Source organism: Oculina patagonica, chromosome 14 (assembly GCF_052425735.1).
Source record: "Oculina patagonica isolate OP01 chromosome 14, crgOcupat, whole genome shotgun sequence".
Classification (NCBI taxonomy): Eukaryota; Metazoa; Cnidaria; class Anthozoa; order Scleractinia; family Oculinidae; genus Oculina; species Oculina patagonica.
In genome coordinates, this window is record NC_135771.1 from 9,096,036 (window position 1) to 9,122,584 (window position 26,549).

Sequence of the window (26,549 nt, forward strand, 5' to 3'; positions counted from 1 at the left end):
TCGATAGGAGTTTGGCTTGCTATCAATGTTTTCTTTCTTGCAAGGTAATTGAACTTGCTAACAAAGTTTTTGCTGAACAGGTAGGCAACCAGTAATCTTCCACTAAATGTAAAAATACCGTAGTTAATGATGTTACTTAATATAAGGTGTAAACGTAAAACAAGAGGATCAACCGACAACAGTCTCGTTCTAATACACTTGAAGGCTCCAATGGGTAACAGACTAATTAAGACCGAATGCAAACGGCATGCCACTTTGAAAATCACCAATTTACTAGCTTTAAAACCTACAAGCCGATGTATGGGTAGTATACGGTACATTAACTCTAACTTGGGGGAACAGGGATGGTGCAGTGGTAAGAGCGCTCGCCTCCTACCAATGTGGCCCCGGTTCGATTCCCGGATTGGGCGTCATATGAGAATTGAGTTTGTTGTTGGTTCTCTTCCTTGCTCCAAAGGTTTTTCTCTGGGTTCTCCACAAAAAGCAAAACTTCCAAATTCCAATTCGATCGAGAATACACGGCCTCGCAAGCTTATAGATTTAATACTCACCGTGTCCAAATAAAGGTAATTAATTTTGATAACTGCATGAGACCTTTCTGTCTTCGTTAAATTGGAGTGAAAACATGTTAAAACTTCTATTAGATACTATATTGGTTCGCAGTTGCCAATGCGTACTGGTGATGTGTGCTTAAATTAAAATAAAGCTGACCTTCATGAAAGTTATTCGAAGGAGAACAAGGTCTGATATAACTGAAACATTTGGCTACTGTTTGTATAAAGCTGACGAGTCCAAAGATAATTCGCTTTAAGGGTTCTTGTAATGCTTGTATGTTGCAATCCCTATAGGAATGAGTCAGAGTCAGCATGATTTTTGTCTGATTTTTTGAACAATAATTCCCATAGATGTGATTTGTTAGCCAGGAAACGAAGAAAAATATTAACAGGCAAATTTGTTGAGAGACTGGCTATTCTCGGAAATCTGTCCAAGCGTGACACAGTTTCTTAGAAATTCAGTAATATAATCGACGAGTTATTCTTGAGAAATTCATTAATATGTTCATCTCGCGAAGTTTAATTTCTAGTCGGCAATACATATTACAAGCCAGTCAGTAAAGAACATAATTTGATCTATAAAGTGGTATCGAAACTAAAAACAAAGATTCGAGGGTCTTCTTGTTGGTTTGTTGTCGAACACCCTTGAGATACACCTTGAGATATGTCGTATTCTATGATTTAAAAATAGGTCACCAAGGGTGACATGAGTCTAATGCCGTATGGCATAGTGATACAGATTGCGCGGTTTTCGTAAGCCGGTTAAAATTGGTTAGAGGTTTGTGTTCGGGAGTTTAATTTAAAATGCTTATAGCAAGCTAGGGGCATCGTGGATGATTATGGATGAAAACGAAACAGTCATAAATGTTATATGCTTCACAAAATTTAAAGTATGAACAGGAGTTGATGTTACTTCTTCCGTATTGTCCGTAAAAGCAGAAACGATTAAACATTTGGACAAGATTGCGTGACGATTTACAAAAAGCATGTTCATTACAACAAGGGTTGAAGAACTTCACATCGTTTTCTTTCAGATTTTTCACCATTTTGATGATGACTCTTGAAACAGATTTTGCAATAAAAGCACTTGAAATAGTGACTGTTACTCCATTGTACTGTAAGCACTTAGTGACAGATTTTCCTAAAAACGGGTGTAAATGCTCACGTCAATATAATGATGACCTTTTGAACGCTGGAAACTAGGCAATTATTATCGAGCTACCATACACAGGAGCGAAGACTGTTTATCATGATGTACAAATTTCGCGAATCATCACTTCCATAGCAAAAACAGATGACAGGCCTACACAGACTCCTACTTCGTGACTTATGTACAAAATAAGCCGTTCGGTAAAATTGGATTTGGTCGTCCAATTTATTTTGACGCTTCAAAGTTGTTTAGAAAGGGCACTATGCTCTGTCACTTGTATTATAAGAAGGCGATTTTAGGTTATAAAGTAGAGTCGAAAGACTGCCGCTTAGCAGATGTGTAGAGATGATAGATCTGCACGGTTTCCCGTTAGAACATTTTGACACCTCTGTATTAAATTTTGCTATTGCGGTTAGTCTTGGCTCATTCATATTCGCAAGATGTGTTTTAAGCTCTCAAAATGTTCGCTCTGGAAGGACACAGGTCTTTTTTCCGTGAATATGTTGATTATGTACTTGCATTTTATATTTGCAAGGCCGGGCCCGGCTGTTTATAGTGTTGCAATGTGTGTTGCTTTTTATCACGGATGACATATTTATTTCTGTCCACTTTAGCCAGGGGACTGCGTAGCTTTATTTTGCAAAGCTATTGCTTTGTTTTAGAGACACGTTATTTACTGTCGCTAAGGATATGTATCTTGCATCAATTTTAACGAGCGTTTAGTCTTTTGAGCTCGATGTTTTGGGTTTTCGCCTCTTTCCTTTGTTCGTTGTGTGACATTTGTACCACAAGATAAATGTAGGATTCATGTAGATTTACTGCATATCTAACCACACGCAAGTCGGTTGACTTTTTTGCGTGTTGTGTATGCCACTATATTTCAGGCAAGACCATGGTTTCGATCCTCCATGTGGATCTCATCAGTTGCCGGTATTTGGTTTTCTGTACTATAGATGCTAACGCAACTCGTACATATATGTGCGAGAATGTAAGACATTCTGCGGCTTGGCACAAGCTGCTCGTGGTTATGTACCCTTGGGGCGGATCGAAATGTCTGGTTTTAATTGGCTTACACAACTAGCCAATAGCATAATGTGTTTTTCGATCCTTTCTTGTTTGAAGCTTTACCGTATTGTTTTGTGTTTCTTTTATGGCACTTTTCTTGCCTTTGCAGCACTCTTTGTTTTGTTTATAGTGTGGAGATAACTTGGTAGGAACGCACACGATGTTTATGCAAACCCCTTGTCAAAAACGGGGTTGATGCTGTGTGTTGAGTGCGTATTTTGAGTGTTTTTTAACTCCTTGATGTCTGTCGACTGCAGGCATTTGTAATATCTTGCACAAAGTAGAACGGGGCCTGTCTAAAAACAATCATACATAGCAAAAACAGATGACAGGCCTACACAGACTCCTACTTCGTGACTTATGTACAAAATAAGCCGTTCGGTAAAATTGGATTTGGTCGTACAATTTATTTTGACGCTTCAAAGTTGTTTAGAAAGGGCACTATGCTCTGTCACTTGTATTATAAGAAGGCGATTTTAGGTTATAAAGTAGAGTCGAAAGACTGCCGCTTAGCAGATGTGTAGAGATGATAGATCTGCACGGTTTCCCGTTAGAACATTTTGACACCTCTGTATTAAATTTTGCTATTGCGGTTAGTCTTGGCTCATTCATATTCGCAAGATGTGTTTTAAGCTCTCAAAATGTTCGCTCTGGAAGGACACAGGTCTTTTTTCCGTGAATATGTTGATTATGTACTTGCATTTTATATTTGCAAGGCCGGGCCCGGCTGTTTATAGTGTTGCAATGTGTGTTGCTTTTTATCACGGATGACATATTTATTTCTGTCCACTTTAGCCAGGGGACTGCGTAGCTTTATTTTGCAAAGCTATTGCTTTGTTTTAGAGACACGTTATTTACTGTCGCTAAGGATATGTATCTTGCATCAATTTTAACGAGCGTTTAGTCTTTTGAGCTCCATGTTTTGGGTTTTCGCCTCTTTCCTTTGTTCGTTGTGTGACATTTGTACCACAAGATAAATGTAGGATTCATGTAGATTTACTGCATATCTAACCACACGCAAGTCGGTTGACTTTTTTGCGTGTTGTGTATGCCACTATATTTCAGGCAAGACCATGGTTTCGATCCTCCATGTGGATCTCATCAGTTGCCGGTATTTGGTTTTCTGTACTATAGATGCTAACGCAACTCGTACATATATGTGCGAGAATGTAAGACATTCTGCGGCTTGGCACAAGCTGCTCGTGGTTATGTACCCTTGGGGCGGATCGAAATGTCTGGTTTTAATTGGCTTACACAACTAGCCAATAGCATAATGTGTTTTTCGATCCTTTCTTGTTTGAAGCTTTACCGTATTGTTTTGTGTTTCTTTTATGGCACTTTTCTTGCCTTTGCAGCACTCTTTGTTTTGTTTATAGTGTGGAGATAACTTGGTAGGAACGCACACGATGTTTATGCAAACCCCTTGTCAAAAACGGGGTTGATGCTGTGTGTTGAGTGCGTATTTTGAGTGTTTTTTAACTCCTTGATGTCTGTCGACTGCAGGCATTTGTAATATCTTGCACAAAGTAGAACGGGGCCTGTCTAAAAACAATCATACATAGCAAAAACAGATGACAGGCCTACACAGACTCCTACTTCGTGACTTATGTACAAAATAAGCCGTTCGGTAAAATTGGATTTGGTCGTCCAATTTATTTTGACGCTTCAAAGTTGTTTAGAAAGGGCACTATGCTCTGTCACTTGTATTATAAGAAGGCGATTTTAGGTTATAAAGTAGAGTCGAAAGACTGCCGCTTAGCAGATGTGTAGAGATGATAGATCTGCACGGTTTCCCGTTAGAACATTTTGACACCTCTGTATTAAATTTTGCTATTGCGGTTAGTCTTGGCTCATTCATATTCGCAAGATGTGTTTTAAGCTCTCAAAATGTTCGCTCTGGAAGGACACAGGTCTTTTTTCCGTGAATATGTTGATTATGTACTTGCATTTTATATTTGCAAGGCCGGGCCCGGCTGTTTATAGTGTTGCAATGTGTGTTGCTTTTTATCACGGATGACATATTTATTTCTGTCCACTTTAGCCAGGGGACTGCGTAGCTTTATTTTGCAAAGCTATTGCTTTGTTTTAGAGACACGTTATTTACTGTCGCTAAGGATATGTATCTTGCATCAATTTTAACGAGCGTTTAGTCTTTTGAGCTCGATGTTTTGGGTTTTCGCCTCTTTCCTTTGTTCGTTGTGTGACATTTGTACCACAAGATAAATGTAGGATTCATGTAGATTTACTGCATATCTAACCACACGCAAGTCGGTTGACTTTTTTGCGTGTTGTGTATGCCACTATATTTCAGGCAAGACCATGGTTTCGATCCTCCATGTGGATCTCATCAGTTGCCGGTATTTGGTTTTCTGTACTATAGATGCTAACGCAACTCGTACATATATGTGCGAGAATGTAAGACATTCTGCGGCTTGGCACAAGCTGCTCGTGGTTATGTACCCTTGGGGCGGATCGAAATGTCTGGTTTTAATTGGCTTACACAACTAGCCAATAGCATAATGTGTTTTTCGATCCTTTCTTGTTTGAAGCTTTACCGTATTGTTTTGTGTTTCTTTTATGGCACTTTTCTTGCCTTTGCAGCACTCTTTGTTTTGTTTATAGTGTGGAGATAACTTGGTAGGAACGCACACGATGTTTATGCAAACCCCTTGTCAAAAACGGGGTTGATGCTGTGTGTTGAGTGCGTATTTTGAGTGTTTTTTAACTCCTTGATGTCTGTCGACTGCAGGCATTTGTAATATCTTGCACAAAGTAGAACGGGGCCTGTCTAAAAACAATCATACATAGCAAAAACAGATGACAGGCCTACACAGACTCCTACTTCGTGACTTATGTACAAAATAAGCCGTTCGGTAAAATTGGATTTGGTCGTCCAATTTATTTTGACGCTTCAAAGTTGTTTAGAAAGGGCACTATGCTCTGTCACTTGTATTATAAGAAGGCGATTTTAGGTTATAAAGTAGAGTCGAAAGACTGCCGCTTAGCAGATGTGTAGAGATGATAGATCTGCACGGTTTCCCGTTAGAACATTTTGACACCTCTGTATTAAATTTTGCTATTGCGGTTAGTCTTGGCTCATTCATATTCGCAAGATGTGTTTTAAGCTCTCAAAATGTTCGCTCTGGAAGGACACAGGTCTTTTTTCCGTGAATATGTTGATTATGTACTTGCATTTTATATTTGCAAGGCCGGGCCCGGCTGTTTATAGTGTTGCAATGTGTGTTGCTTTTTATCACGGATGACATATTTATTTCTGTCCACTTTAGCCAGGGGACTGCGTAGCTTTTATTTTGCAAAGCTATTGCTTTGTTTTAGAGACACGTTATTTACTGTCGCTAAGGATATGTATCTTGCATCAATTTTAACGAGCGTTTAGTCTTTTGAGCTCCATGTTTTGGGTTTTCGCCTCTTTCCTTTGTTCGTTGTGTGACATTTGTACCACAAGATAAATGTAGGATTCATGTAGATTTACTGCATATCTAACCACACGCAAGTCGGTTGACTTTTTTGCGTGTTGTGTATGCCACTATATTTCAGGCAAGACCATGGTTTCGATCCTCCATGTGGATCTCATCAGTTGCCGGTATTTGGTTTTCTGTACTATAGATGCTAACGCAACTCGTACATATATGTGCGAGAATGTAAGACATTCTGCGGCTTGGCACAAGCTGCTCGTGGTTATGTACCCTTGGGGCGGATCGAAATGTCTGGTTTTAATTGGCTTACACAACTAGCCAATAGCATAATGTGTTTTTCGATCCTTTCTTGTTTGAAGCTTTACCGTATTGTTTTGTGTTTCTTTTATGGCACTTTTCTTGCCTTTGCAGCACTCTTTGTTTTGTTTATAGTGTGGAGATAACTTGGTAGGAACGCACACGATGTTTATGCAAACCCCTTGTCAAAAACGGGGTTGATGCTGTGTGTTGAGTGCGTATTTTGAGTGTTTTTTAACTCCTTGATGTCTGTCGACTGCAGGCATTTGTAATATCTTGCACAAAGTAGAACGGGGCCTGTCTAAAAACAATCATACATAGCAAAAACAGATGACAGGCCTACACAGACTCCTACTTCGTGACTTATGTACAAAATAAGCCGTTCGGTAAAATTGGATTTGGTCGTCCAATTTATTTTGACGCTTCAAAGTTGTTTAGAAAGGGCACTATGCTCTGTCACTTGTAGTTATAAGAAGGCGATTTTAGGTTATAAAGTAGAGTCGAAAGACTGCCGCTTAGCAGATGTGTAGAGATGATAGATCTGCACGGTTTCCCGTTAGAACATTTTGACACCTCTGTATTAAATTTTGCTATTGCGGTTAGTCTTGGCTCATTCATATTCGCAAGATGTGTTTTAAGCTCTCAAAATGTTCGCTCTGGAAGGACACAGGTCTTTTTTCCGTGAATATGTTGATTATGTACTTGCATTTTATATTTGCAAGGCCGGGCCCGGCTGTTTATAGTGTTGCAATGTGTGTTGCTTTTTATCACGGATGACATATTTATTTCTGTCCACTTTAGCCAGGGGACTGCGTAGCTTTATTTTGCAAAGCTATTGCTTTGTTTTAGAGACACGTTATTTACTGTCGCTAAGGATATGTATCTTGCATCAATTTTAACGAGCGTTTAGTCTTTTGAGCTCGATGTTTTGGGTTTTCGCCTCTTTCCTTTGTTCGTTGTGTGACATTTGTACCACAAGATAAATGTAGTTGCGTTAGCATCTATAGTACAGAAAACCAAATACCGGCAACTGATGAGATCTACATGGAGGATCGAAACCATGGTCTTGCCTGAAATATAGTGGCATACACAACACGCAAAAAAGTCAACCGACTTGCGTGTGGTTAGATATGCAGTAAATCTACATGAATCCTACATTTATCTTGTGGTACAAATGTCACACAACGAACAAAGGAAAGAGGCGAAAACCCAAAACATCGAGCTCAAAAGACTAAACGCTCGTTAAAATTGATGCAAGATACATATCCTTAGCGACAGTAAATAACGTGTCTCTAAAACAAAGCAATAGCTTTGCAAAATAAAGCTACGCAGTCCCCTGGCTAAAGTGGACAGAAATAAATATGTCATCCGTGATAAAAAGCAACACACATTGCAACACTATAAACAGCCGGGCCCGGCCTTGCAAATATAAAATGCAAGTACATAATCAACATATTCACGGAAAAAAGACCTGTGTCCTTCCAGAGCGAACATTTTGAGAGCTTAAAACACATCTTGCGAATATGAATGAGCCAAGACTAACCGCAATAGCAAAATTTAATACAGAGGTGTCAAAATGTTCTAACGGGAAACCGTGCAGATCTATCATCTCTACACATCTGCTAAGCGGCAGTCTTTCGACTCTACTTTATAACCTAAAATCGCCTTCTTATAATACAAGTGACAGAGCATAGTGCCGTTTCTAAACAACTTTGAAGCGTCAAAATAAATTGGACGACCAAATCCAATTTTACCGAACGGCTTATTTTGTACATAAGTCACGAAGTAGGAGTCTGTGTAGGCCTGTCATCTGTTTTTGCTATGTATGATTGTTTTTAGACAGGCCCCGTTCTACTTTGTGCAAGATATTACAAATGCCTGCAGTCGACAGACATCAAGGAGTTAAAAAACACTCAAAATACGCACTCAACACACAGCATCAACCCCGTTTTTGACAAGGGGTTTGCATAAACATCGTGTGCGTTCCTACCAAGTTATCTCCACACTATAAACAAAACAAAGAGTGCTGCAAAGGCAAGAAAAGTGCCATAAAAGAAACACAAAACAATACGGTAAAGCTTCAAACAAGAAAGGATCGAAAAACACATTATGCTATTGGCTAGTTGTGTAAGCCAATTAAAACCAGACATTTCGATCCGCCCCAAGGGTACATAACCACGAGCAGCTTGTGCCAAGCCGCAGAATGTCTTACATTCTCGCACATATATGTACGAGTTGCGTTAGCATCTATAGTACAGAAAACCAAATACCGGCAACTGATGAGATCCACATGGAGGATCGAAACCATGGTCTTGCCTGAAATATAGTGGCATACACAACACGCAAAAAAGTCAACCGACTTGCGTGTGGTTAGATATGCAGTAAATCTACATGAATCCTACATTTATCTTGTGGTACAAATGTCACACAACGAACAAAGGAAAGAGGCGAAAACCCAAAACATCGAGCTCAAAAGACTAAACGCTCGTTAAAATTGATGCAAGATACATATCCTTAGCGACAGTAAATAACGTGTCTCTAAAACAAAGCAATAGCTTTGCAAAATAAAGCTACGCAGTCCCCTGGCTAAAGTGGACAGAAATAAATATGTCATCCGTGATAAAAAGCAACACACATTGCAACACTATAAACAGCCGGGCCCGGCCTTGCAAATATAAAATGCAAGTACATAATCAACATATTCACGGAAAAAAGACCTGTGTCCTTCCAGAGCGAACATTTTGAGAGCTTAAAACACATCTTGCGAATATGAATGAGCCAAGACTAACCGCAATAGCAAAATTTAATACAGAGGTGTCAAAATGTTCTAACGGGAAACCGTGCAGATCTATCATCTCTACACATCTGCTAAGCGGCAGTCTTTCGACTCTACTTTATAACCTAAAATCGCCTTCTTATAATACAAGTGACAGAGCATAGTGCCCTTTCTAAACAACTTTGAAGCGTCAAAATAAATTGGACGACCAAATCCAATTTTACCGAACGGCTTATTTTGTACATAAGTCACGAAGTAGGAGTCTGTGTAGGCCTGTCATCTGTTTTTGCTATAAAAGCATGAAATTCGATTTCAGTGTATGGCAAAGGCCGGGACAGTGTAATACTGCAAAGCGGCCAAACAAACGCATTTTCATTTAGTCGCGTAACTTGATTTACATTTATCCATGTACATCTTTTATTTTTGAAGGTTTTTGTTTGCACTGTAAAGAAAAAATTGGTCAAAATTCGAATGACTTAAATACAAAAACCGAGGTAAAGTTTTCTATTTTTTAAAACAAAATAAATATTTGGTCGCATTGTGTAAATAAACGCGAGTCGCCGTCGAAATATTTTTTCTCAAAGACGTCTTGCTTTTTAAGCAAGACGAAAACACAAGTGCTTAACTGAACTGAAAACGAAGATTTATTTTCACAAAAAGCTTACAAATGTCTTAACTGAAAAATTATTTCGTCCTGTTCAAGTGTTGAATAATCGTGACTTGAGAAAGAACTTTTAATTATGCGTGGGAACACGTGTCGCTGATTGGCTGTTTTTAATTGAAACTAATCGTGCGTGTCCGTACGGAGTCCGTTCTTGCAGCTGATCATTGTTTTCTACATTACAGCGAACGATTATCGATCCCGAACCATTCCCTTGGGATTGCTAACAGCTTTTTTCATATAACAAAGAGTCTAATGCGCATGCGCAAAGCGCACGCAAGCATTAGACTCAAAAACGTAAATCAAATACCCGTAGATAAGTAAATAGAGTATATTTCATTTCTCCTTGTTTCTAATCCTCCCTCACCGAAGACGAGAAGTTGGAAAATATCCAGTAGTATCTCATGTAAACGACTGAACTTAAAAAATAAACATTGTGTAGTCAATACATAACACAAATTTATCTACCGACCTACCGTAATGATTCGATTTAGCGTCCTCCTTCCAATAAGCGCCCCGATTCTAATAAGCGCCCCCATTCTTATAAGCACCCCTATTCTTATAAGGGCCATTACTCTAATAAGCGCCTCTACTGCAGATAACGGCCCCTACTGAAGTCATCGGCGTCGAATAGATAACCTCACGAGCATTCGCCGTACCGTACAGGTATATATTTACTGCTAAAATGAACAGTTCTTTTAAAAGGAACTGGTTTTCAACAATTTGTTACTGATACAGTTTCTGTTATTGTTAGTTATTTTAATGTTAATTAAAGTTTTGTTTTTAACATTTGGTTATTTCTCAAAAAGTAAAATAAGCGCCCTGTCCCGAATCAGCGCCCTGTCTGGAATAAGCGCCCTTCCTTGAGGTGCCAAAAGTAAATATGCGCCCCGGGCGCTTAATCGAATCAATACGGTACTTCATTAACACCTCGGCCGGCCTACTTCAATTGAACCTGTTTTTATTTTCGACCAGAGTACAAACGACTCGAGTGAAATGAGTGCTTCCAGAGATGATCCGCGCACCAAAGTTAAAGGGGCCGAAGGCAAGCAAGCAGATGCAACAAGTGCTTCTACAGAGGAAGCATCTGCTATTCCCCGTCTAGCTGAAGCCATGCTTTATACGTCAGATGAGATTACAAGCGGCTCTCCATCAGTTTACAAGCTTCATATGAGAGAGGAGATGAGACGTTCAGAAGGCATGATTGCAAGGCAAAGTATTGGAAAGCCTTATCGCATCGGGCGTGGAGAAACTGAAAAGGTCTTTATGGTGGTGGGTGCAACAGGGACTGGTAAGACGACCTTAATCAATGGTATGGTCAACTACATCCTGGGAGTGGAATGGAAAGATGACTTTCGATTTAAGCTCATAACAGAAGAAACAAAAGCATCTCAAGCATACAGCCAGACTCAGTTTATCACTGCTTATACATTTCATCTCATGAAAGGATCAGCCATTCTGTTTACATTTACTATAATTGACACTCCCGGATTTGGTGGAACTGAAGGATTTGAGAGAGACAAGAAGATTACAGAACAGATAAAGGAGTTCTTTTCCATCCCTCCACCAGATGGTATAGACCACCTCGATGGCATCGGCTTTGTTGTCCAAGCCTCCCAGGCACGCCTTACCCCAACGCAGGAGTACATATTTGATTCCATCCTGTCCATATTTGGAAATGACGTTTCCAAAAACATATTCATGATGATCACCTTTGCAGATGGCCAACGCCCCCCTGTGAGAGAGGCAATCAAGGAAGCCAAAATCCCCAACCATAGTGACAAGCTTTTTAAGTTCAACAACTCAGCTCTCTTCGCTGAAAAGGAAGAATCTGGCGAAATGGGCTTTGATGAAATGTTTTGGAAAATGGGCTCCCGTTCCTTTGAGAATTTTTTTGAAGAGTTTCCAAAAGCAGAGAGTGTCAGCCTTCGTCTTACAAAAGAAGTCCTGAAGGAACGAGAAGAGCTGCATGTGGTAGTGGAGGGCCTAAATGGCCAGATAACTCTGGGTCTAAACAAACTTGAAGAGATGCGGCAGGAGGAAATTGTGCTGCAACAACGCGAGAAGGAGATTGAAACAAACAAGGATTTCACGTATACGGTTGATGTTACGAAACCGTTTTACACCAATCTAGAAGGAACTGGACGACACACCACCACATGTATACCGTGCAACGCAACATGTCATATCAATTGTAAGATAATTGACGACGTGAAAAAGTATAAATGCTCGGCGATGGATAAACGCGGTAATTGCAGAATATGCCCACGAAATTGTACTTGGTCAGAGCACAAGAATCTCCCCTACCTGATCGAATATAAAACGGTCACCGAAACAAGAACCTCGGAAGACCTGAAAAAGAAATATCACAAAGCTGTTAAACAAAAGGCCACCTCTGAGCAAATGATGAAATCGATGGAAAAATCTCTGCAAGACGTACATGTCCAGGTTCTCACCATGATAAAGAAAGCTCAGCAAAGTCTTCGTCGTTTGGATGAAATTGCCCTCAAGCCCAACCCACTCACACAAGTGGAATACATTGAATTGCTTATCGAATCCGAGAAAAGAGAAGCCAAAGCTGGGTGGAAACAACGTACACAGTACCTTGAAGTAGCCAAGAGTCACGCGGAGATGTTGTCCACAGTAAAGGATGAGAAAGAAAGCCAGAAGCTGATTCAAAAGCTCTCCAAAGATGCCGATGCCAGCAAGGAGAGAATAACAAGGAAGTCACTAGAGAAATTGTCTCTTGGCAGAGACAGTTGGTACTCTCGTTTCAAGTTTTGGTGAGTTTAGAGCGTTAAACAATTCCACAAAACGTATGCTTACGTACTTCCGAGCTACTGGATTGAAGGATATGAAGGAGTCCATTTATTAATCAAAATGGACGCCGAGATGACTATTAAATTAGACGATTTAATATAGCCAAGATTTTTCCCTAAAAACTTTTTCATCAGTGATTAGTTCCAACGTCAATGGAAAATCGGAATTCTCGAAGAGTGCACGTGAGTTTCAAGTACTGTTTTCAAAGCCGTTTAGTGCTTTTTGTCACACTAGATCGCTTTCTTCATGTGATTTTAATAATATAAACAGTTTTCTGAATATAAGTACAAGTATTAAAACCCACCTTAAACGGGTACCATCACGGCGATTGTATTTTGCTGCATTTTCGGTCAAGACGGTGCCAAAATTGAGACCAAGTACCTTCGCTCATAGACGAAATGCGCCTAAAACATCAAGCCATGACAAATTAAGTCGCAAACGCAATTCACGCGTAATCCATCTTGCACAATAGACACACATTTAATCGAAGATGAACACGGTAACTGAAAATAACAGAATTACAAACACAGAAATGAGCATAAAATAACTTACAACGAACGACATGAGGAAAACAGGAAAACGACAAAGCAAAATAAACAAGAAACTTACAAAGACGAATATAATGTGACCATTGAAAACCATAAAGACGAACTTTAAACTAGCTTGACCATAAACTCGAAAAAGGACTGAAAACTCATAACTAGACTCGGAACTCGCAAACCAAAAAGACCTAAGTGAATAAATTACACACAACAGAATATATACCAATATGCAAATAAAAGTAACATGTATAGAAATAGACTAAAAACAAAGGGAACTAATTAACACGAAAACAAACACGAAACTATAAACTAAACAAAACTAAAATTCTGACGCCTACAACGAAGATAAGTGAATTGTTGAAGGAAGAGCAAATTTTAATTAGCGATTTGTCCAAGACATAAGGACAGAATTGGGAAAAGTCTGCCCGGCAGGTTTTTTTTTTAAGCATACAACTCATGCAGCTTAACCACTCCTTAATTTCATAGTTTCAGTGAACTTGTGGAGCAACTGTTAACAAACTTGACATTATTTTTTGGTTTCCATTGGATGTAAATGTCTTTTCACTTTTGATTTTTTGAATTTATGCTCTTGATAGTGCCCCTTTAAAAGAGCTGGTTGCCATAAGGCCACAAATATCTGTGATACATACTGCAGTGTCGTCACAAGTCCAGCCATTTCTCGTTGTAAAGCAGCGGCTATACTAGTTGCTCTGTGGTGGTACTCTTCGAGTCGACAAAAACAAAAACCCTAACTGCAGTATCATTTTAAATTTATATTAGATGTTCACATCCGCCAGTGATTTAACATAAAGAAAAACATTTCGGTTTATCACTGGCCGGCTGACACTCCAGGCTCCATGAAAACCATTCTCTTTTTTATAGGTGATTGGTTCGTGATGTTCTTATTAATAATTTTAGCAGAGCTTAAGTTTTTGGGTAGTCATAGAATCCAAGTGTTACTGAAAAAAAGAAAATTAACTTGTCAGATTTTCATCGATGAGAAATCGAAAATTTCACTGGAAAAAAGAAATATATAACTAGCGTTTTATCTTAAGGCTAAATAGGTTAGAACTGTTGCAGATCGAGAGTAATCATCGAATCCAGTTTTTTAATTGCATTAACCAGCAAGATTTTCTTCGATGAGAAATCGAAACTTTCATTGTTTAAGTTTAAGAGTAATCGTAGAATCCGAGAGTTAAAGAAAAAAATAACTAGCCAGGTTTTTATTCGATGAGAAATCGAAGATTTCACTCGAACAGCGGAATATATAACTAGCATTTGATCTTAGAGTTAAATTTAATTGGTCAGAACTGTTGCAGAGTAATCATGGAGTCCATATTTGTTAAGTAGTATAGAATTAACTAGCCAGATTTTCTTCGATGAGAAATCGAAAATTTCATTGAAAAAAAAAAGAATATATAACTAGCGTTTTATCTTAAGGCTGAACAGGATAGAACTGTTGCAGGGTAATCATTGACTCTAATTTTTTAAGAAGAATTAGCTAGCCAGATTTCCTTTGATGAGAAATCGAAAATTGCAGTGGAATACATAACTAGCATTTTGTTGTAGGGCTAAATTGGTTAGAACTGTTGCAGGGTAATCATTGAGTCCATTGTTTTTTAAGTAGAATTAAGTAGCCAGATTTTCTTCGATGAGAAACTGGAAACCTTCGTGCAAAAAGAGAAATCAATATAAAGCTAGCGTGTTTCATTTTAAGGCTTAATAGGTTAAAACTATTGCAGGATAATTAGTAAATTAAATTTATCTTTTAAGTAGAATTAACTAGCCAGGTTTTTTCTTCGATGACAAATCGAAAATTTCATTGGACTAGCGTTTCAGGCTGTTAAGGCTTAATTGGTTAAAGCTGTCGCCGGCTAAGTAGGTTAGAACTGTTGCCCTTAAGGCTTAACAGGTAAGAACTGTTGACTCCAAGTTTCTTTAAGAAGAACTTACCAACCAGATTTTCTAAAAATAGGAATATAAAAGGGAATATATAACGTTAAGTACTTGACAGTGTTTTATCATCGGATACAAAATTTTAGCAATAATTTGTCGTATAGTCTACATCATATCGTTTAAAGTCTTTTTGGTACGATTAAAATGCGTTTGTTGTTGCAGTTAGATTGCAAACCCGTACAGGTTAATGTGTTAAAGGTTTTACATTAATACTACCTAGATTTCCTGAAAGCAACACTTAATTTTATAGATTAGCAGGCGCGTAGCTGAGGTTTTTGTAAGGGTGTTCGTATTGGCAGGAACATTTATTAAGGGAGGTTATTTAATACGAGCGCCGAAGGCGCGAGCCTCTAGGGGGGTCTGGGGGCATGTCCCCCCAGAATATTTTGAAATCTAGAGGCCTGGAAATGCTATTTTCAGCATTGTGTACGTCAATATTTCAAACTCAATGGAGTGTAAAATAACAGGTATTTTTAGTCATAACAACAATATTTCCGCTGTTTTGTTAACTTGATACATTCATACATACATACCGGCTTAGTAAACGAAACGTTTTACAAAAGCTTGACATGTGCTGCAAAGGCATCTCAGGGTAAAAATTAAGGTTAAGCTCCCACCTCCCGGCTCCACCGTCAATGTACTAAAAGCGGCGTCAAAGCGGCGTCAATGCACTAAATACACGTATCACCTTGGTCCCCCGAAATTGTAATCCCCGCCAATCGTCTTGATACTCCATTTATCAAATACCGAAAGCCTGTTAAGGAAATATTTTTTCAACGATGGGATTATTTTGACTGCATATAATACTAGGTCACTAGGATATATTTTCCTAACAATTTAATACTTTCCCGATACTTTTAGCGTTTTCTTGCAAGGTAATTTAAAAGCTGCAACACTCAAAGTTTGTTTTCCATTCCCCCACTATTTGCTAAAAGCTGAAAACCAACAGTTTGTGTTTTCAGTCCTCCATTACTGACCTCCAAAGGGGGTTCGTTCGAACCCTTCGAACCCCCCTCCTACGCGCCTGATTAGTTACTAAGGTTGCTGCCCTACACTATTATTCTACCGGGTTTTAAAATCGGTTAATTTTTATTACAAGGGGTTTAAATTAGTTTTAGTTTTACTGTAGAAGTAGCTAAACTCGCTAACCAGACAACGTACATATTTACCTTATTAGCGATTTAATGGAGATGTTGTGGTTTAATTTTATCTTTGGTTTTAAATTTTTCAAACCAGTTTGAATTTAATTTTTCATTGTCTCATATTCATTATCATAATCTGAAACAAAGGGAAATAGAAATCAAACTGGTTTGAAAAATTTTAAACCAAAGATGAAATTAAAGCACAACAGAGATAAAGTGTGCCTGTGCACCTCATAAATAATATTCCGCTGAGGTTTAAGATTTCCACTCCACTGCCACAGGCTACTGTAAGTGATGTTGAACGAACCGAAACTTTTCCATTTCCTATCGAATAGACTGATTAGATTCATCGCTAATATCTGTAGGTTTATGATGTTGTCTGTGAATTAGAAGAACGGGTCTTTTGTCTTCTTTTCTTTGGCTTACTTTTAAGAACGGTAACATTATAAAAGCTCGATATGAGATATGTTGTTTTTTTTAAAAAAAAATTAAACGATGCCTCCATCCCTTAATAGTTTTAAATAGGTCGATAGCTGGTTTGGTGGTTTACTTAATCAACTTATCTAGATTTCCCATTTGGTAACGTTAATCCTGAGATTAGTCCAAAGTTAATAAATACCTGGCGTGATCATGTTACGTTCTGCCCTATTCTTTACTTATATTTTTAGTTTTGCAAAACAGCTAGAAGCGTTTTCAAGGACGAAATAGGATCGCTGTGTATGGGGGTGTGACGTGTTGGGGAAGGAAGGTGGGTGCGGGGACGATGGGAGTTGCACAGCGAAGTTAAAATTAAAATTTTCCTGTAATTGCAATAACTAAGGCTCGGACTAAATATCGAATAGCCTCTTTTTTAAGCGTTTAGTTAGTAGTTGGGCGGCGCAAAGCCGGAATGGCCAAATTCTAGCTCGCCCTAGCTCGTTTTAATTTATCGCTCGCCGTTCTTTGTGCTGCCCCCCAACCAAAAACCGAACGTCTGGAACAGCCTAAGCTTCAAACGACAAAGGCGTCTTGTTCTTTCAGGCTGAAGCGGATGGAAATAACTACTGAAGATCGTGTTCGGGTCGATCTTTTCAAGAGTCGAACTAACTGGGATGGACCTAACCTGTAATTTAATTTGTCTTATGAGAAAATCGACGTCTGACCCATCGAGTCTCGGGGATAGGATGTGCTTTAATAGGCAAATCTGGATTTCTATCTCATACAGTCTAGTAAAAATCAAAATATAGCTCGTGTTTCTAAATAATTTCAACATTACCTTTTAAGTAATCAAAATATATGAGCTCTCTCACTGATATATCAGATATAAAAAAAAAAACCACGAGCTCTCCCCGAACAAACAAACCCGACTTGCCTTTCAGTTAAGTGCCGTAGAGTCGTAGACATTCAAGGCCGAAATTTGTTTTTGAACACTTTGAATCTTCGACTGTTATTCCAAGAAAAAGTAAGCCGAATTCTCGGAAATTCAGGAAGCGCACTTCACAGTTCAAAAGACAAACGAAACTGCTTGTGATTATGTTTCACTCGGTCCACATTACGAAAATATTTATTGCAAGAACCTTGAACAACAACGACAAATTATTACGAATTTAGCCTTACAAATAAATAATACCTAGCAAAAAACAGACACTCTTCCTGTGGTTTGTTTGTCCCAGGAGTAAAATGCCGTGTTGATGACAGGAATGTGTTACACAGATCGAAACTGCATGATTGGTTCAAATAAATTTAAACAAATTAGGGACGAATGAGAAGCGCAATTTCTAGAATAAGTCATTAGTATTGAATTTCTGAGTCGTAGCTCCGAAATGTATCTGAGCGATCGAAATTAATTACATGTAAGGGAGTGTGGTCTGGTATCAGAAAGGAGGGGGATTCGGAAAATTAAATGATGACCGTGATGAAATATACCATGGAAAGCAAGTCAACAACAGTACAGTTTTGAAAACAAATATGCAATTTAGAGAGTGGGGGTATCTAGTTCCTGTACCACTGTCACTAGTACATTAATCAAACTTCAGATATTCAAACTGTGATTTTCCTTCAATAATCTTTCTCAACGTGTACCTTTTGGAGACATTTAGTGCACATAAGGCTAGTAAAATGTTGTTAGAGTGGGGTTTCTAAGAAACGTTTGCTGAATTCTCAGAAAGACAGGAAGTAACTGCAGCGCCTAGCCGGCAAATTCCATATTGATGACGCACATCTGGCTAGTGGCTCTGATTGGTAAGTGTAAGTGTAAATCAACAGAAGGAACCAATAAGAAGCAGCCATAAGCCCAAATATGGGTAGTGAACGTCAAAAATATGAAAAATTAAAATCTCCGGCTTGCAGTGGCTTGCGTTGGGTAATTCTGTGAAGGAGGGCCTGCGGCGATACAAGTGCAGTCTGATAACCGTGAGTTCCATTGCAAGAATATTGAACTTCCAAGAATTTTCAAGTAAGTCTGGATACAGAAAGAGAGGGGCACTGGGGTTTGCGGTATTGGCCAATTTTTGATGCGGTATTTCGGTAATTTTGATCGCGAATTGCAGTATTGCCGTAAACTCGAAACCTACGGGATGCGTTTTGCTAGCGTTTTGGTCGACGATAGTCTGAATAAAAACGTATCCTTAACTTTTCTCCGACCATTTTTGCCCGTTTCTAGTCGTTTCGAAAGTAACCTGAAACAGTCTTATTTTGTCACACATTATAATTTACAATTTGACTGTTTTAACAACCAGTTCAAAGCCGTGCCATTCTTTTCACGGTCCTACCGCTCGTTTTTACCTCTTTTTTCGCCCTCGCGTCAACGAATCTGCCAGCCATATAGGCTTACTATGAGACAGCGGTTTTGTTGCGGTATTACGATATTTACCGATTTTTTTTTATTTTTTTTTGCGGTAATGCGGTGTTCAGCAACCCTGTCCCCCTCCAAAAACCAATGTTAGTTATATAATGTATAAAACTGGAGTAAAAATTAATCATCACATCACCCATCAGCCGCACTCGCATCTTGTTCTTTGATCATTTTGTTATCAGTTGTTGTAGCTCTCCATGGAAAAAGTTTCAGAATAGCACTTCATATGAAATCTTCTCAGTCTAAACAGTAATGATCAGTAATGAGGCTTGATAAAATCTGAGAAAGAAAACGGCTTTATAACGTAACGTAGATGTACTCTATCATGCCGGACCAAGATGGACCCGTTTTAAGGCTGGTATACTTGCTTGAAAGATTAAGCAGGTGTTAAATAAAACAACTCCTGGGATCCATATCGTTTAAAAGCAGTTCGTAAATAGAAAAAGTGCATGAAATTGGTTTACATCTTGAAATGCTAAATAATCTTTCAATCGCCGGAGAAAGGAAAAACAAGACAAATTTGTTGTGTGACTGCCTATTCCCGGAAACCTAGCCAAGCGTATCACCATTTCTGAGAAATTTAAGTAATATGATCATGGCCTGTCATTGCCATAGACTAATAAAGACCTTGAGAAAACGTTTTGAAGGTGGTAAATTCACCAAATACGTAGGTAGTTTTACCTGCGTTTTGTTTTAAAGCTTAGAACAAAAGCTGACAAATACACACGCATCATGCAGAATTGGCATACAGTATGTAGAATTGCATAACAGGAAACATACTTGATGCAGAATCTACGAAATCGTTCGACCCTCGCTCGACAGCTGTGAGCTCAACGGGAGGGTCAACATTATATGAAGTATTACTACTCACAGCCCTAAGAAGGGTTTTTTTTTACCAAATAGGAGTGGATTTTGAAGGGGTTTTATTCGAAGGGAGGGGATTGTCATCTAACTGTTTTGTCAGACATGCAAGGAATTATTTAAACCAAAGGTGGCGAGGTAGTTGAAAACACTTCAGCCATTCTAATAGTTACGTATGTTGTAATGCTTTTGTTCTCTGTATACCTTTCTATTTTACCGGCAGAACCATGAGTGAGGATAAAGTCCTGGAAGTGCCTTGTTTTGGGCAACCATTTCAGTTGGGGATGCTCTACGATTGTCGAGATCATCACCTTCTTCCAGAACCAACACTGGGGGAATGTGACATTCCCAAGAAGATGCGAGCTTCTCCACAGTCCAGCTGTGAAGTCTTTACAGGTGACAGTTTGGAAGAGAAGATGGCCATTTTAGGAGTCGATTCTAGCCTCAAACTGAGTTTGATGACGGGGTTGGTCAGCCCATCTGGTATTGCAAACTTCATCTTCGACCAGAAGTCTTCAAAGAATCAGGTTCGCGTTGTTCTCAAGTATGAAAGGACATCAAAATTTGAAAGACGTATTTTAGATGAGGTGACGAAAGAGCTGCAAAGCGACATTAGCGAAGAGATTACCGCCACACACTTTGTATCGGGAATTGAATATGGCAAGGAAGCCATTTTCATCTTCGACCGAGATATCGACGAGAAAGAAATGTATGCCGATGTTCAAAAAGACCTTAAGTCTACTATCGACTCCTTAGCTCGTGGTTCTGTAGACGGCAGCGTTTCCAAATGTACACAAGAGATGGACGCAGAAGAAATGAGAAAAGTGAAGTGCACCTTTTACGAAAACAAGACCGGTTTCAGGAGTCTTATGAATTATGAAGATGCTGTGAAGGCCTGCAACGAACTCAAGAAAGACGAAGAAAGCTGCGTTGGTGAAGTTCCAAAGAAGGTATGGCTACACCCGCTTAGCTCACTGGACCCCAAACTTGTACGTCCAGTACGGGAGGTTGGTGATCAGGTAACTAATGCATTGCAGAACATCATGGCAAACTTTCACGAGTTCGAAATGCGTTTATCTGACCTTCTCAAGAACAACGTGTGTTCCATCTTCTATGGCCTAAAAAGGCAGATCTCCAGATGTGGAAAAGCCGTTTCCGAGTACAAAAAGAACCTACTCGAGACGTTATCAAGCTTGTTGCCGGTGGTAAGAAGGGGTGATGAAGAGGAGAAGATCCTTACCGACGTCCTTGACAAAGTTTCGTTATCACCATTTCACCAGGTGTACCTCGCGTCTTGGATCAGTAGAAAAGAGAAAGAGATGAAACTATTGTCCACGTACTTGGAGTACTTCAAAGATATCCAGCCTGTACTGTCATTGGAAGATCTTAACAGTGTGGTCGAGTCCTTAGACTATGATCGGGTTGTTTGCTTTACCCTGAAGACAGCTAATAATGAAGACGACCTGCTGGCTGAAGAGATGTATACCTTTCTAAGGACTGGAAGTTGGACGCAAGAACACCTTGCTGCACAACCGTGGTTTGAAGATCCTGAATTAATTAAAGAAATCGAGTCTAAAGCAAGAAATTTCAGCAGCTTTGTAAAGGAAAATGAGCACAATGGACGCACTAAGTTCATCTTCACCAACGTTCACAGGAGCACAGGCGAGAACGTTGTTGGTGTTCAGTTGTATGAAGATGGTCATCCAACAGATTTTGAGCCTCCTGGAAAGCCTGAGAAGCCTCGAGTAAAAACCAAGAGTGACTCCAGCGTTACCATAGAATGGAAGGAATCACCGCACGGATTAAGCTCTGTCCAAACGTACACCATCTACTTCCAACCCACTGTCAGTGATTCAAGTGGAGACCCCAGCAGAGAATGGACGCCTTTGCAGACAAAGGAGCCAGAAGCTTTAGTCACAGTTTATGGGTTGGACGCGACAACGGCGTATTTGTTCAAGGTGCAGAGTCACTGTAAAGCTGGAAGGAGTGCTATCAGTGATACAAGTGACCCAATTACGACGGAGGACTCTGTCACCCATGGCCAAGGTGGAAAAGCTTTGTCTCAATCGAACCAGCTGCATGGCAGGGATGATTTTTCCTCTGACTCCCAGAGTAGCGAGGCTGCCAGTTCAACAGGCGCCTTGACGACAACTTCCACTTCTCCCAATAATGGTAACAGGCCTGAAAATGCAAAGTTACCCGACCCAGAAATTCATGTACACAAGCCCCAAGAAAAAGGGAGAGATGCTACCTCCGAGGTCGGTAAGGCATCATGCAGCAAAAGCAAAGCACCTTCCGTTCCATATCGTCTAGCGGAAACTATGCTTCCCAAATCAAAAATGATTACACCTGGGTCTCCAGCGGTTTACAAGCTTTCACGAAACGAAAGAATGAGACAAGAGAACAGCATGATTGCTAGACAAAGCATCGGTAGGCCACCCAGACGAGTACGAGGAGGAGTTGCTGAGAAAGTTCTTATGGTAGTGGGAGCCACAGGAGCTGGAAAAACGACTCTAATAAACGGAATGGTGAACTACATCTTGGGCGTTGACTGGAAGGATGACTTCCGATACAAGCTCGTCGTAGAAGACAAGAGTGTGTCACAGGCTAACAGCCAGACAAAAGATATCACAGCTTATACGCTTTATCCCTTGAAAGGTTCATCTCTTCCATATACATTTACTATCGTTGACACGCCCGGGTTTGGTGACACCGAAGGCCTAAAGAGAGACAAGTTCATCACCAATCAAATAAAAGAATTCTTTTCTATTTCTCCACCACATGGTATCGACCACCTGGATGGCATTGGTTTTGTGACTCAAGCTTCCTTGGCGCGTCTCACTCCACCACAGGAGTACATCTTCAACTCAGTCTTGTCAATATTTGGAAATGATGTTTCCAAAAACATTTTCATGATGCTCACTTTTGCAGATGGCCAGCATCCTCCAGTACTGGAAGCCATAAAGAAGGCAAATATTCCATGCGAGAAGTATTTTAAATTCAACAACTCAGCTCTATTTGCAAAAAATGCAGAAACTGAGGAGAGCTTCGATGCAATGTTTTGGAAGATGGGCTTTCGTTCGTTCCAAAGCTTCTTTGCTGAGTTTTCAAAATCGGAAAGTGTAAGCCTTCGCCTTACTAAAGAAGTATTGAAAGAACGAGAGCAGCTACAAACCCTAATAGAAGGTCTGAACCCGCAAATTACAATGGGTCTCAGCAAGATCGAAGAGATGCGACAGGAAGAGCTCATTCTGCAACATCACGAAATGGAGATCGAAACAAACAAGGAGTTCACATATACTGTTGATATTACCAAGCCACGTCAGATTGACCTCAAAGGTACTGGAAGACACACCACAACTTGTCTTCGCTGCAACTACACATGTCACAAGAATTGCTCCATTGCGGATGATAGCCAGAAGCGTGGATGCTGGGCTATGAATCCTGATGGTAATTGCAGAATCTGCACGCGCAATTGCATTTGGTCAGACCACAAAAATCTGCCTTACCTGATTGAGTACGAAACTGTGACCGAGATAAGAACGTCGGACGACCTAAAGAAGAAGTATGAAACAGCTGTCTCAGGCAAATCTAAAGTAGAAGGCATGATAGTTCAACTTGAGGAATTCCTTCAAAATGTGCATTCGCGCGTTATGAGTATGATTTACCAAGCTCAGCAAAGTCTTTTCCGCCTTGATGAAATTGCCTTAAAACCCAACCCACTGACACAAGTGCAATACCTGGAGCTTCTTATTGAATCAGAGAAGAATGAGGCAAAACCTGGTTGGAGACAGCGGATAACATACTACGAAGAAGCCAAACGTCAAGCTGAAATTTTGTCTAAAGTCAAAGATGTCAAGGCAGCGCAAAAAGAAATTCAAGAGAAGGCTCGTAAAGGAGACCGATGGTATCACAGATTCAAGTTCTGGTGACTTCAGCAGAAAGAGTTCCGTGTAATGAAACTTTCCTTTACTGCAGTATAGCTGCATGGACAAAACATTTATGGATTGACTTTGCCGAAACACAGTTATGTCACAGCGCCAGTGACTTTTGCAGACTTATTATTAGTAGTAAGTAGAAACATTTTTAGCCATTAACAAGGCTACATCACTAGTTGTGTACCTTAATTAGCTGCCGTTGGGTTAGGTTAATAGACCTTAATATGCTTTGACTCAGGAGAGCTGGCAAAATCTCGTTCATAGTTTAGTAACACCGGGCAAAGAAATAGCACCTTCGCCAAAATGCCAGCCCAGTAAGAGTCAGACTTCATCCTTTTAGGGCTTGGTTACTGTTGGCCAAAAAAGCGCTCACTTAGTCTAGAACAAAGATTGTCTACACATGTGCAATAAGAAATGTTTGAAAGTCATTAGTTAGTGTAATACGTCTCGAGGGAGTCCGCCAGCTAGGGAAACGGACGCCCCGCCAGTAAAGTAAAACGAATGGTACACCCGAAAAGCTCTTTAGCTTCCGAATGTTCAGATAGTCAAATGCAACAACAGTAGTAGATTTCGGGTTAAAATGTTTAATTGCTACTTTGTATTTTTCCATAAGTCAACAGTTTTTTGATGTTGCATAACTGATTAAGTTTATCATTAGTGAGCTTTCTGAGAATTTCGTAGACTTATATTTCTCAGTTTGATGTATAGTGTTTAGAACAATTCATCAGAATAGAATGGAATTGTTTTCGTCCACGTAGCTCAACTGACCCAGGAATAACGAAATAGAGAAAATAAAGGTATTTAGCTGCCTAGTATATAATCTCACGATTTAGTCTCACAAGGCCAGGCTAAGCTCCCTTGGAATTCGACAGTACCTTCTTTATTCAGTCCAATAATACCTCCGCTGTTTGATTAAACTTCTCTCAAAATTTATATCCTTATTCCTTTTGGAGAGGGTCGTGCCACACTCCCGAGGACTCCACGCGACTAACACAGAAGAATGATGACACCTGCTGAACTCAATTAGGAATCAGCACCTTTTAACTCTGTGTGAATGAGGCCCTTTTGCAAAACTCTTTATATGGCATCAAGATGAGCTTAACTCGCAGGTGCCAATCAAAATTTGGCCTTGAAGGCCTCATTTCAAAACAAAGGCAAAAGGCAACTCGAAAATGGCATATCCCCTAAGTCAAATTTATTCAATACAAACATGTTTACACCTTGGCTTAACTTAGGTTTTCAAAAAATGTATACTGACTAAGCCTGGAAATTCCTGGGAGAGAGGAACAGGCATCAATTTCCACCAAAGTATAATTCCTAGCGAGAGAAAGCGTCATTAACGTGGGGTTCAAATCCCAAGTAGCCACGACTATTTGCAGGAGGGTCGGGCAATAGATCTCGCAAGGTCTCACATGAAAAGCTATGAATGGCTTGCTACCCTTCAAGAGAACAATAGAACAAACAACAGGAACAATGCTTCTAGCCCCCAAAACAATAACAACTAGCCTGGTACACTTCAGAACCAGTACAATCACAAAGTTACAAGAGCTGCAAAACTGCTGTTACAGGACAGACAAAGTTTTCCACGGTTCTGTATATAGGGAGTTTGAGCCCCCGGGGGGGGGGGGCACTATGTATATTTTTGGGTGAGGGTGTGCCACTGGGGCATTGAAACCCTTACCCAATACCAGACCATGTTCTGCTGATTTCGCAACCCTATGTACTAGACTAGAGGACACCAAAATCCTTACCCTATCCCGGACTTGCTTTTATTTAGAACTGTATCACTTTCAGTGTTTTAAAAGAAAGCTATCTGTCAACAACGATGCCGCGATATGTTATTTACGCTTAGGAAAGCCTCTTTCTTTTCCGAGTTTCCACCTCTATAAGACGGACACCTCCATAAGACGGACACTCGGTGTTGGTCCCGTCCCTGCCGTTTTTTAGTCATTTTACTGTAACTAAACTCCTTATAAGACGGACACCTCTCTAAGACGAACAGTTGGAGCTGGTCCCGAAGGTGTCGTTTTAGAGAGAGTTGACTGTACCACCATGACCACCGATCCGGCAGTTTCCCGGCAAATGATACCCTTTTCTAGACCAAAATTATCCGATTTCTATACCCTATCCCAGACTAAACCGCATGAAAACCATACCCTTCACAGCGGCACATACCTATATAGCTCGATAGCTCAGATATGAGAGTGCCCCCCCCCCCCCCCCCCTCCCCCCTCCCGGTGTGCGATGCGCGAGTGAACGTAACTGCTCGCCCGTCACGCAATCCACCAACTGGCTAGCATTATGATCATGATGATGTGTTACACTGCTTACTAGTTTGTATGTTTTGTTTTTAATTAATTAATTATATTTTGCCTCTCCAAACAACTATAAATCAGAATTCTTCACCCACTCCACGGCCACCCCCACAAAGTTTAGAACATCGATCGAATGTCGTCACTTCCGCTTTATCATTCTGATGTATGCAATTATCAAACGCATGCGCACGATTTGTTATGA

General features: G+C 39.9%; 1 protein-coding gene across 1 annotated transcript; it reads left to right on the forward strand.

Moving 5' to 3' along the window:
* On the forward strand, positions 1 to 24,497 carry LOC144639112 (uncharacterized). Its single transcript, XM_078498363.1, has 4 exons — positions 1 to 80; positions 10,916 to 12,723; positions 17,421 to 17,504; positions 20,318 to 24,497. Exons 2-4 carry the CDS (start codon positions 10,937 to 10,939, stop codon positions 24,024 to 24,026), a joined length of 5,580 nt encoding a protein of 1,859 aa, XP_078354489.1. The 5' UTR covers positions 1 to 80; positions 10,916 to 10,936; the 3' UTR covers positions 24,027 to 24,497.
* The last annotated feature ends 2,052 nt before the right edge of the window (positions 24,498 to 26,549 follow it).

What these genes read in the sequence shown, in the direction of transcription:
- LOC144639112 (XM_078498363.1), top strand. Translation starts at nt 10,937, where the DNA reads ATGAGTGCTTCCAGAGATGATCCGCGCACCAAAGTTAAAGGGGCCGAA. An exon ending in TACTCTCGTTTCAAGTTTTG is followed by an intron (nt 12,724 to 17,420) that starts GTGAGTTTAGAG and finishes TTGTTCTTTCAG; the next exon opens with GCTGAAGCGGATGGAAATAA. An exon ending in AACTGGGATGGACCTAACCT is followed by an intron (nt 17,505 to 20,317) that starts GTAATTTAATTT and finishes TTTTACCGGCAG; the next exon opens with AACCATGAGTGAGGATAAAG.